The 13,262-nt window shown below is 37.5% G+C and overlaps 2 protein-coding genes across 3 annotated transcripts; both read left to right on the top strand.

Annotated features, from left to right (window-relative positions):
- The first annotated feature begins 1,649 nt into the window (after positions 1 to 1,649).
- On the top strand, positions 1,650 to 6,767 carry mvk (mevalonate kinase). Of its 2 annotated transcripts, XM_047818574.1 has the most exons (11): positions 1,653 to 1,977; positions 2,297 to 2,444; positions 2,533 to 2,686; positions 3,019 to 3,174; positions 3,463 to 3,566; positions 4,776 to 4,821; positions 4,946 to 5,036; positions 5,218 to 5,337; positions 5,602 to 5,755; positions 6,294 to 6,456; positions 6,497 to 6,767. In XM_047818574.1, the coding sequence occupies exons 1-10, from the start codon at positions 1,897 to 1,899 to the stop codon at positions 6,443 to 6,445; spliced, it is 1,206 nt and encodes a 401-aa protein (XP_047674530.1). In that variant the 5' UTR covers positions 1,653 to 1,896; the 3' UTR covers positions 6,446 to 6,456; positions 6,497 to 6,767. The 2 variants fall into 2 exon arrangements, with proteins under 2 accessions (XP_027009994.2, XP_047674530.1); XM_027154193.2 differs by having other exon boundaries at positions 1,650 to 1,977; positions 2,539 to 2,686; positions 6,294 to 6,518.
- Positions 6,768 to 7,203: 436 nt separating this feature from the next.
- On the top strand, positions 7,204 to 12,846 carry LOC125145507 (H-2 class I histocompatibility antigen, Q9 alpha chain-like). Its single transcript, XM_047818604.1, has 3 exons — positions 7,204 to 7,504; positions 10,216 to 10,470; positions 12,712 to 12,846. Exons 1-3 carry the CDS (start codon positions 7,459 to 7,461, stop codon positions 12,771 to 12,773), a joined length of 363 nt encoding a protein of 120 aa, XP_047674560.1. The 5' UTR covers positions 7,204 to 7,458; the 3' UTR covers positions 12,774 to 12,846.
- The last annotated feature ends 416 nt before the right edge of the window (positions 12,847 to 13,262 follow it).

The following is a 13,262-nucleotide window of genomic DNA, read 5'->3' as shown; positions in this document are numbered from 1 at the left end:
AAAAACTAAGTTTTGTAAATGAGTCATTCAAAGTCAGTGTTAAAGTGCCACTTAGTGCCAGTGTTATAATGTAATGAACTGTAATGATCAGGAGACATTTTTAACACTGAGTCAAAATAACTGATTTAGATAAATATACTTTTAATAGAGAATATAGAGTTTTAATAAAAGATAATTAAAAATATATATATATTTTTTCTGAAAAATAAGTTTATTTCTGAACGTGAGGAAGTTCATTCAGGTCTCCTGTAGATCCTCTCTGTGTTTCCATCTTTTATGGCTGTGTATTTGACCTGTGTGAAGAGGTAATTACTCAACCCGTGTAAACAACAACACATCACAACAGGTAAAGAAGTGACACTTATCTGTGTTAAAGAAATATTGAGAACAAACTCATGTTTTTGAGCTGTTGAGATATTTCGGGCTTCAGGATCGGCCTCGCAGACAGACAGAAAGTGACACATGTGAACCAACCTCATAAAATCTCATAATAAGACATGGATTAAATTCATAGCACAGATCTAATGTGTGTGTGTGTGTGTGTGTGTGTGTGTGTGTGTGTGTGTGTGTGTGTGTGCATCACAATACACTATTACAGTGTGTGATCATGTGTACAGACTGGATGAAGTGTGTGAGAGAATGAAGCTCATCTGTGAAGGAATCAATCCAACTCTCTGCTACCGGTTCACTGAACTGTGTTTTCTCTGGTGTACAGTAAATCTAAAGACACAGAAAATAACACACTGTACACACTGTCACTATTCAAAACTGCGTATTACTCTTAATCTCTCTTTCACACACACACACACACACACACACACACACACACACACACACACACACACACACACACACACACACACACACACACACAGAGAGAGAGAGAGAGAGAGAGAGAGAGAGAGAGAGAGAGAGAGAGAGAGAGAGAGAGAGAGAGAGAGAGAGAGACCTTATTGTTGTTGGGTTATGGAAACTAAAGCTTGTAAGATGAATCACTTAATCACCAAACACACACCTTGTCTAGCTGAAGTTGTGTCCTTTCTTGAGGCTGCTGTTCTGGAACTCTCTATACCAGCCTAAGGAGGAAGAGTGTGTATGATGAAGACTTTGATACACTGTATTGATGAGATATTTTCTAGAGGAATGTCAATAAAGTTTAATAACGGAATGTATTGATTTTTACTTTTTATTTTTGTTATAATTCTGATTAACTGCATAAGAAAATCTGGATGCGGCTCAACATTGTCTGTTTCTCAAATTTTAACATAAGACTCATAATTAACATTCTGAAATAAACAGAACTGATTTTTGTCTATCATTTGCAGGCAGAGCTTCACAAATTTTTAACTTTATTAATATACATATATTAATTAATAAACCAAGCATTAGTTTTAAATTAAACAATTTAACTTAATTAAAGTTCCATAAAAAGTAATGTTAATAATCAAACTTTTAGAACACGCATTTTTTCTCTCTCTTGGTATCCGTAGCTGAGTGGGCGGGACCAGTTGTCAGACGACTGATGACACGATGTGGCGATGTGCACTCTGATTCGTCAGTGTCCTGCCGTGAGTGTGGATCCTGGTTCTGATTGGTCACCGAGCAGCGGGTTTTGACTGTTTTATAGTGTTTGAGGAAGTCAGTTTCAGAGAGTCTATTAGTCAGGAATATACACAAGTTACTTACTTTTGTATGATATTTAAAACCCACCTTGCTTTATATCTATGAATGTATTTTTTTTTTAGAATTAATTCGAGACATGGACGGTGGTCTATAAACTGAACTTTTACGGCTAGTGGCTAATATTATGCTACAGTATTAGTGTTAGGAGTTTAGGTGTGTTTAGGATTTTTGCCGGAATGTGGGTGGGTTTTTAATACTGGACATTGTACAGACATGTTGTGTGTTCAGGAGTGTTTTATTTCAGCTCCAGGGAAATCCATCCTGCACGGAGAGCATGCTGTAGTACACGGGAAGGTAAAGTGTCCATGCAATTATACACACTTCATTTTCTGACCTGATTTCTCTCTTCCACTTAAAATAATGCTGCAGTTGTTATAAATAAAAAGTTCAAGTGTTTCAGAGGTGAATTTACTGATCTGTCAGGTGTAAATCTGATCTCTAGACTTGACACATATCAGTTTTCAGACCCACACTAGAGTGATGTGAGCTGTGAAGGAGGTGAATTGTCTCCTCACAGCGCTTTGACCAGAATCAAGCATTTTTGTATCTGCTGCTTCTGGAGCTCAGTTTAAAAACTTGTTTAAACCTATTTTCTGTTAATGTTCTTGAACAGGTGGCGTTGGCTGTGAGCTTGAACCTGCGCACGTATCTGCGGCTGCAGGTCACGTCTTCATCTGAAGTGTCCATCAGTCTCCCGAACATCGACACCTTCCTGTGCTGGAACACCAGTGTGCTGAAACCACTGCTGTCTCACTGTACAGGTAGAGCTGATCACTTCACACTCTTCACGATCTGTACAGAGACACAGCCTGGTGTACAAGACCTCCCTCTGAGTATGTGTATGTGTAGGTGTAGGTGAGTGTAGAAGCTCCACAGAGCTGGACACTGAGCTCGTGAGGAAGCTGAGGGAATTTACAGCCGTCTCTGATGGATCCACAGACACCAGGAGCATGGCGGTACTGGCCTTCCTCTACACCTACCTGTGTGTGTTCTCCCAGTCAGAGTAAGAGCGAGTCCTTCTCACATGTTACAGTGACCACATACTTTTATTTTTACCAGATTAGTTTATAAGTGATATAAAATATGTAACGTAATCATGATTTTAGAGAAGATTGTGTAGAAGCTCCTGCTGCTCCTCTTTGGATTTTGTGTAAGTTATTACATTGAAGTGTTTGTAAAATGAATTTCCTCTTATTAATAATCTAGTACACTGTTTACAAAGTTGGATGAAGATTTAATGAAATGTGTAATAACAAGTTCCGTCACATTTTGTGTGTGTGTGTGTGTGTGTGTGTGTGTGTGTGTGTGCGCGCGTGTGTGTGTGTTTAACTCCAGAATCCTGCCCGGGCTGAAGGTGTGTGTGTGGTCTGAACTGCCTACAGGAGCAGGTTTGGGCTCCAGTGCTGCGTACAGTGTGTGTGTCTCTGCTGCCCTGCTCACCGCAAGAGGAACCATCAGATCTCCTTGTACACAAAGCCAAGAGACAGCCAGGTCTCACTCTCTCTCTCTCTCTCTCTCTCTCTCTCACACACACACACACACACACACACACACAGGAGTAGGCTACTGCAAATGTGATTGCATCATCTCTTAAGGTCAGTTGTGTGTTCTTATTAATTAATTAGCTATGTTCTTAAGATTAGCTATAGAGATGCACATGAGTGAACAGGGAACCTCTGGAGTGTGTCCTGTGTTTGAGGTGGTGTGTTCTGTATTGTAGTGTTATTGTGTGTTTCAGTTGGAGTGTGTTATGTATTGTGTTGTTATTGTGTGTTTCAGGTGGAGTGATGAGGAGCTGGAGCTGATCAATAACTGGGCATTTCAGGGTGAAACTATCATACATGGCAACCCATCAGGAGTAGATAATGCAGTGGGGACGTGGGGTGAGGCTCTGCTCATATTTAATCAAGTTTCTTGTTTTCAGTTCTGATAAAATAAAGTCAGAATTTTGGATTCTGACTTTCAGAATCAGAATTAGTGATTAGTTTTAAATTTGTTTTGATGTTTAAAAAAATCAGTAAAACTTAATGAACAGGTCATTAGATAAAATAACATATATAACACATTATCACACATTATCTTTATTGACACATTATCTTTATTCTTCCCACAATGGGGAAATTTCTCATAAAAAGTACAGACAAAAAAAAAACCACACCCACTCAGTGATTTTACAGATTAGGTGTTTAATCATTCACGCAACTCTGCTGACTCATGATACTGTTATTACACATTATGCAGATGATCAGTGTTTAATAGTGTCATCCAGATGAGGATGTGTTCCCTTCTGATTCTGGTTCCTCCCAAGGTTTCTTCCTCATATCATCTCAGGGAGTTTTTCTTTTCTGCCGTCGCCTCGGCTTGCTCGTTAGGGATAGATATATAATAATTTAAATTGACAATTAATATATTTACATTAATTTTATACTTTAATTGTATATATTAATTTATTCATTTTTATCCTTATTTTTTCTTCTTATTATTATATATTTATTTACTTTTTCTCTCTCTTCTGTTTCCATACTTCTGTAAAGCTGCTTTGAGACAATGGGGAATTGTTAAAAACGTTATATAAATAAATTTAATTTGAATTTAAGAACATCTTTTCTCTTTGTGACACAGGAAAATATCAACTGTTGGTCAGTTAGATATTTGTTAGTAATTTCACTTGAAGTGAATTGACATTGAGAAGAAAGAATCATTTTGAACCGTAACTACATCACAGATCCACAGGATGTAGACTGAAAGCACTTCCTGTGTTGTGAGACTTCGAAAACTTTAATGAGGAAATGTATCCAGCTGCAAAGCACTTTGGGTAAATTCTGCTCCTAATGTGTGCAGCAATGTTTTGATGCTGATAAACATACAGAACATTACAGCCGAGGAGAATAAAATAAAATACATTCAGTGTAAAACATTTAGGCTCCGAACCGATGAACTGATCATCACATCTTCATCATCACAGTGTCTGTAATGTTCACAGATGATGATGTAATGTTCAGAATTGCAGTTGAAGAGAAAGTTTAATTGTTTTTCTGCTTATAAAAGTGGAAATGTTGATTTGCTGAAGCTTTAACACTGTGTGCCTGCAGGAGGCTTTCTGCGCTACCATGCTGGGAAAATTACTCCACTCAACAGGTAAACACACTATTCACCTTCAAAAACACACACACACACACACACACACACACACACAGGTTTATTCCACAAGGGGAGGGACATTGTGTGTGTGTGTGTGTGTGTATGTGTGTGTGTGTTGTAGAGTACCCACACTGAGGATCCTCCTCACCAACACTAAAGTACCGCGCAGCACCAAACTCCTGGTTTCTCGAGTGAAGGATAGAATTACCCAGGTGACTCATTTCACTCCTTAAAGGTTCTACAGTTGTTCTTCTTGAGTAAGCCAATAAGTTAGATGTTAAATATTTGACAGAGAATTTACGAAGAAAATCTGTTACTCAGTTAATACACACACTGTTAGAAAAACTGTCTATTAATTGTGTGTGTGTGTGTGTGTGTGTGTGTGTCACCCAGTACCCGTCTGTGTTGATCCCTGTGCTGGAGTCGGTGGATGCCGTGTCTCATATCTGTGAGCGTACACTAGCTGAGATGGCTACAGAGGGAGCTTCAGCCAAACACTACAGCACACTAGAGGTACACACAAGTAGCACACACTGAGAATTAGGACACAACAACCACTAGGACTGTTCTCTCGCTTGTGTATTTACTGTGTACTCTATGTTGTATTATTTACTTCATTTACATAAATATCATGTTATATAGAGTTTAGAAAACTGACAAGGTTACACACAGTGTGCAAATATTACTAAATTATTATGAGGATTCTTTTCTCTTTCTTTCTCTCTCCCTCTCTCACACACACACACACACACACACACACACTGTTTTTCTCCTCAGGATTTAATAGACATCAATCAGCAGCACCTGAATGTGATGGGTGTCGGTCACATGTCTCTGAACACGCTGTGCCAGGTCACACTCGCACATGGCCTCCACAGCAAACTGACCGGAGCAGGAGGAGGAGGCTGCGCCATCACACTCCTCACACCAGGTCTAGAAACACACACACACACACACACACACACACACACACACACACACCTGATATCAAAACCCTGACGTTTAATATTAGTGTTTTTGAACTGGAGCTTCTCAGTAAGAAGAAACACATCAAAATATTAATTTCTCATATTTCTTTATGACTCTTTGACTGAGTAACTTGTTAAAAAAAATCATTACATCCCTCTGCCCCAAACATAATAATTATAGGACTATTATTATTATTATTATTATAGATAGTAAGGAATAAAATTATATTATCACTACCATGTTGATTATGATAATGATGTTTATAGCTAGCACATATCTGGGATGTTCTTTATATGGATGACGTTTAGCAACAGTAACCATCGAAACAAGAGAGAATTAACAGGAATATAAACATGTACTTCAGTTACAGTCTAATTACACATAGATTTAACTGATTTTATACCTGAATTTAACAGAGGTGTGTTGAATATACAGTATATTGATCATAATGCTTTATTCACTCTTTATTAATATTAATATTAACCACGTTGTTCCTCCAGAGACAGAGGAGCATGTGGTGCGAGACGTGATTGAGGAGCTGAAGCAGGTCGGATTTGACTGCTGGGAGACGAGTATTGGAGCACCGGGTGTCCTGATGCACTCACCCACTTCAGTGCCACACAACATCATCCAGATCCTCACCAAATACTGAAGATCTACTGAACACACACACACACACACACACACACACACACACACACACACACACACACACACACAGTACAAAGGAACATTACAGCTATACCAACAGTATTATACAGTATAAGTTACCTGTGATTAGAGCATTGATGAGGAAAAAGTGGAAACATTTTTCAACACTATAGACACCAAAACGACATTATCCTCCAGATTTACTTGCTATCTTTGTTTGGGGATGAACACCACAGCTGAGGTGAACAGCTATAACAGTGTAGGATTTATTACTTATTTAAACTAACTTTATATTTCAAAATAAATATGAACTTTCTGATAAATGTGATTATTCTTACAGAATGCTGTTGTTGAGGATTTCTTCCAACTTCTTGGACTCATATGTCACTTTAACTATATTAACACAGGTTCACAGCCAAGAGCAATTAGTGGAGAACAGCAGGAGCATTTTAATGACAAGGTTAAAATAAGCAGCTAATGATTTCTAAGGGCTACACAAAAGTATAATATCCAATAAATGTACATTTGAAATGTGATTCAATCTTCTAAGAAAATAATTAACGTTTAAAAACCATTCGACGTAAACAAATGTTAAAACAATTACTGTTATATGCCAAGACCTTAAAGATCTACCCAGTTTTCTTATAATGCTTGTCCTGTTTTAAATATTTTCTTTTTTTAAATCTTTTATATATATTATATTATAGCAGTTTTATATGCATATTATCATGACAAAGACAAAGAATATTTAAATTAATCAATTGATGGATTCTGAATTCTGAGTTCTGATTGGTCAGTAATCTGACACCTCCGTCCTTCTGGGGAAAAACTGCAGTTCCACTACGAGATCTCTTGGAAAACTTGTATAGTTAAGTTAAACTAAAGTTAAACAGAGTTAGAATGGAGTTGAGTCTGCAGATTGAAAGTGTAAATAATAGATTAGTGTGTTCAGTGTGTATTTAGTGTGTGTTTAGTGTTTTAGTGATCAGACAGTGAGAGATCTGCAGCACAGTGATGAAGACTCTGATCTTCATATTTTCTCTTCATCTTTCATCAGCAGGTGAGTTCTGTAGTGTTTACTGTCTTTACTACATTTATTTACTCTCTAATAGAACTATTATTCCGACTACTAAAGACAGATTCACAAATAACCTGCCTGATCTGTCTGGACTTATTACTGTACCCTCAAACTCAAACGACCTTGATGCAATGACTAACAGCATAGACGCTATATTCACTAGCACATTAGACACCTTTGCCCCAGTCAGATTACAGAAGATTAGAGATAAAACACTTGCACCGTGGTATAATAGTTATACTCATACCCTCAAGAGGGAGACCCGTAACCTCGAATGGAAATGGAGAAAAACTAAATTAGAGGTTTTTAGAATTACATATAAGGACAGTATGTCCAGCTACAGACAGACTCTAAAAGCTGCTAGGGCTGAGCACCTGAGCAAACTCATAGAAAATAACCAGAACAATCCCAGGTTTTTATTTAGCACAGTGGCTAGTTTAACAAAAAAAAAAAAACAGAAATCTGAGCACACTATTTCACCACAGTTCAGTAGTGAACATTTTATGAGATTCTTCACTGATAAAATCGAAAGTATCAGGAATAAAATAGGTGACGCTCAACATATGACAGCAACTAGTGACACAATCTCACCTAAGGCTTTACAGAGCTTTACATGTACAGGACAGGAAGAGTTGGATAAACTTATTACTACAGCTAAATCAACAACATGCTCACTAGACCCCATCCCACCTAAACTACTGAAAGAAGTGTTACATAAAGCTGGTGAGCCTCTTCTTAATATCATTAACTCCTCGTTATCTTTAGGTTACGTCCCGAAGTCTTTTAAGTTGGCAGTTATTAGGCCACTCATCAAAAAACCTAACTTAGACCCAAATGAACTATCAAATTACAGACCTATCTCACACCTCCCGTTTATGTCTAAAATACTCGAAAAGGCTGTGTCTGTTCAACTAAGCTCCTTCTTACAGGAGAGCAACATCCTTGAAGAGTTTCAGTCAGGTTTCAGGCCCCATCATAGCACAGAAACTGCACTTGTTAAAGTTACAAATGACTTGTTCTTAGCTTCGGACCAAGACTGTATGTCCTTATTAGTTCTACTTGACCTTAGTGCTGCATTCAACACTATAGACCATAACATTCTTCTAGATCGCTTACAAAATTACACAGGTATTCATGGACAGGCTTTAAGTTGGTTTAGATCCTACCTGTCTGATCGATACCATTTTGTAGAATTAAATGGTGAATCCTCCAGTTTATTACCAGTTAATTATGGGGTCCCTCAAGGATCAGTTCTAGGACCTCTGCTTTTCTCGATATACATGCTTCCATTAGGGAACATTATTAGAAGACATGGGATTAGTTTCCACTGCTATGCTGACGACACACAGTTATATATCTCATCAAAACCAGATGAAATAGCCACAGTGTCCAAATTAGCTCAATGCCTTAGAGAGATAAAAGACTGGATGAGCTGCAATTTTCTGTTGTTAAACTCTGATAAGAAGGAAATACTACTTATAGGTCCAAAAACCAGTGCACAGAAACTCTCACAACTTAACTTCCATTTAGAGGGATGTACTATTACTAATAGCTCGACAGTGAAAGACCTGGGTGTTATATTAGACAGCAACTTGTCTTTTAAAAACCATATCACCAAAACAGCCTTCTTCCACCTTAGAAATATTGCCAAGCTGAGAAACATCCTGTCTGTATCTGATGCTGAGAAGCTAGTTCATGCATTCTTGACCTCTAGACTGGACTATTGTAATGCATTACTAGGTGGTTGTCCTGCATCTTTAATAAATAGGTTACAGTTAGTCCAAAATGCAGCTGCCATTTTATCATCTCTACACTGGCTACCTGTTAAGTTTAGAATTGATTACAAACTGCTGCTACGTACGTACAAGGCTCTTAATGGTTTAGCTCCCATGTATCTAACTAGTCTTCTAACACGTTACAATCCTTCACGCTCTCTGAGATCACAAAACTCAGGACTTCTGGTAGTTCCCAGAATATCTAAGTCTACTAAAGGTGGTTGAGCGTTTTCTTATTTAGCTCCCAAACTTTGGAATAGTCTTCCTCCTCTCAAGGTTTTTTTTACCAATTTAAGGGAGTTTTTCCTTGCCACTGCTGCCTGAGTCACCTCAGACTTGCTCATAGGGGGATAAATACATACAGATCGTGAACTATTTATATCTAATAATAATCTAGAATTTTTTATTCTGTCAATTCTTTTACTTTTATTATTCGTTATTTCCTTTATCATTAATCATGTTTACCTTCTGCTCTATGTTTATGTTCTTTAAAGCTGCTTTGAGACAATGTCTATTGTAAAAAGCGCTATACAAATAAGCTTGAATTGAATTGAATAATAATAAAGTTTAACGATAAAGCTGTGATAAGGGCAAATCTGACAAAGTTAAACATATATAATACAGTTAATAAATAAATCTCTCACCAAGTAAAACAGAAATATACACTTATTATTATTATTATTATTATTATTATTAGTAGTAGTAGTAGTAGTAGTAGTAGTAGTAGTAGTAATGGTAGTAAATAATCTTTTAATATTTAATTTTGAGGTGATTTTTTATTATTATTATTATTTTTGAATATAAAGTTCATGAAAGATTTTATTGCACAGCTGAATGTCTATGTTTCATCTTTACAGTATTTCCAGAGTGTGTTGAGTTAGTGATGTAGTGTTAATGTGTGTATTTACACTTTTACAGTCACACACTCGCTGCAGTATTTCTACACTGCAGTTACACCTGGAACAAATTTCCCAGAATTCACTGCTGTGGGTCAGGTGGATGGACAGCAGGTTGGCTGCTATGACAGCGAAAGGAGAGAAATCATAAAGATGGAGTGGACACATATTGATGATCTAGATCACTGGAACAGGATCAGACAGATTATGAGGGAACATCAGGAGGTCTACAAAGCCAGTGTGGTTACACTAATGCAGATCTTTAATCAGACTACAGGTAAACACACATACACAGAGAGTGAAGGTGTGTCACTTTCTAAACTCCTCACTCTTAATCAGTGTAATGATAAAGAAGTAAATCTTCTGTCTTTAATATGAGACAAAATCACACTGAAAATAAAGAGTTGAAGAGAAATGAGATAGAAATGAAATAGAAATTCAGTGTAAATGAGATATAAATGTGTGAATGATGAAAAACTCAATGATTAATAAAGTTTGGTGTTTGAGTGGGAAATATATAAAAGTGCGTGTGTGTGTGTGTGTGTGTGTGTGTGTGTGTGTGTGTGTGTGTGTGTGTGTGTGTGTGTGTGTGTGTGTGTGTGTGTGTGTGTGTGTGTGTGTGTGTGTGCGTGCGTGCATAGGAGTTCACACGGTGCAGCTGATGTTTGGCTGTGAACTCCATGATGATTCAATTCAATTCAATTCAAGTTTATTTGTATAGCGCTTTTTACAATAGACATTGTCTCAAAGCAGCTTTACAGAACATAAACATAGAGCAGAAGGTAAACATAATTAATGATAAAGGAATTAACGAATAATAAAAGAAATAAGAATTAACAGAATAAAAATTCTAGATTATTATTAGATATATATAGTTCACAATGTGTATATATTTATTCCCCTATGAGCAAGTCTGAGGTGACTCAGGCAGCAGTGGCAAGGAAAAACTCCCTTAAATTGGTAAAGGAAGAAACCTTGAGAGGAACCGGACTCAAGGGGGAACCCATCCTCATATGGGTGACACTGGGGGTGTGGTTGTATTATATAGTCAGTTAAATATTGTATTGGCTGATGATGGGACTGTTAGAGGATACAATCAGTTTGGTTATGATGGAGAAGATTTCATCAGTTTTGACTATGAAATCACACGGACTGCAGCTAAACCACAAGCTGTGATGACCAAGAACAAGAGGGATAATGAGTCTGTTAACAATAATTAGTGGAAGAACATTTCAGATTGAGTGTATTGATTGGTTAAAGCAGTACATGTTTTATGGCACATGTTTTTATGTGATCTGATTATTTAAATCTCTAGATCAGGGGTGTCAAACTCAAATTCACAGTGGGCCAAAATATAAAACTGAGATAAAGTCACGGGCAAAACTGAATATTTATTGGAAAATTAACTGCAATTGATATGTAATGTTCAACCTTTTTCATATGGAAACAAACTTTAGTTTTACTTTAATACAGGATTTGGAACAACCAGAGCTTGATATTACAAACACATTACAAAATTTGAAATAAAAGACACATCAGTGGTGTTCATTTCTTATTTAAATAAATAAAATAAATTATGCCTCTCACTTGATCATTTTAAGTTCCTTTTTGAAGTGGATCTTTTTCTAAAGCAACAACAAAACAACCAAAAATAATAATTTCTTTCAATGAAAATCCAACTTTTCGACTATTAACAGTTCACGCCTTGGAGTAGAAAAAGTGCATAAAGAAAACATTACACTCTGATTTACTCTGCACATTGTTCTGCACATTGATCACATTGATTCTTGCCTTTTATCTGGGCACATGATTTCGCAAACTTTGACCATACACTTTTGACAAACTCTCTATCATTAACACCTAAGCTACAACACCAACATGTCAATTAACTTCTGATCTCATTAATGCTCTTGTACAGTAGCTGAATGAGCACAAATCCCCACAGCCACACTCCAGTATCTAGTGGAAAACCTTTCCGGGTCAGGTGTGCGCAAACTTTTGGCCATAAAGTGTACAGAAAACCTAACACAATGAGGTATCACATACATTTTTCTCCCCAAGCCTCACTAAATGAACTCTCAAAGACCCAAAGCTCTAAACTTTTGCACACAAGACAAACAGGTCTGTCCTTTATATTCGTGAACAGCTAATCTGCCTCCGTCCTGTCTTGAAAGCTCCTATTGTCCATCTTTCGTTTGACCATTTTTGTGAAGGGTGGAATTAACTTGCCCGATGTGACTGTAGGATGGTTGTTAACGACTGTCAACAGAGTGAGGGGCGCTTGCTGTTCGTGACTACACATCATGAGCATGCGGCTAGCCAGCTGTAATGCACATTTGATATGATCTCAGAGTTTGACACCCCTGCTTTAAATGAAAAATTTGTATATTGTATAAAACATTAAAAGCTTATAAAAACTCTTTTACATCTTAGTAGGCAGAAATTCTTGATCACATGAGGAGTTTAGACATGAAGAACAGAAGAGAACTTTAATATTTCTGTCTCTGTGTCTTTGCAGATCCTCCTACAATGTCAGTGTTCCAGAAACACTCGCCTTCTCCAGAGGTGGTGTGTCACTAAAGCAGTGACGATGTCCTGGAGGAAGGACAGAGAGGACGTGCATGAGGACGTGGAGCTCAGAGAGACGTTACCCAACCAGGATGGAAGCTTCCAGAAGAGAAGCTTTCTGAAAGTCCCAGCTGAGGAGCTGCAGAAACACACCTACACCTGTGTGATTCAGCACAACAGCTTGGAGAAGGAGTTAGTGCTAGAAGTACCAAAAGGTCCTGATCAACTCCACATACAGTACAAACAATAAATCTGATTTCCTGCTGCAGCAGATAATAAAGACTCTGTGCTCATTTAACAGGTGGAGGATCGATGGTTATCATCATTGGTGTAATTGTGGCTCTCATTGTTCTTGGTGCCGTTGCTGCAGGAATTATGGTCTGGAAGAAGAACTCTGGTGAGAGGAGGAAGGAGGCAGATGTGAAGTTTTCACAGAACAGATTTACACTTTCTAATTCTTGAAGGAGATTTGATGAAGATTTTACTTGTTTTTAATCTGAA

This window comes from Tachysurus fulvidraco, chromosome 9, assembly GCF_022655615.1.
Source record: "Tachysurus fulvidraco isolate hzauxx_2018 chromosome 9, HZAU_PFXX_2.0, whole genome shotgun sequence".
NCBI classification, from domain to species: domain Eukaryota; kingdom Metazoa; phylum Chordata; class Actinopteri; order Siluriformes; family Bagridae; genus Tachysurus; species Tachysurus fulvidraco.
Note: the sequence above shows the minus strand (reverse complement) of the source record. Positions and strands in the feature narration are given on the sequence as shown.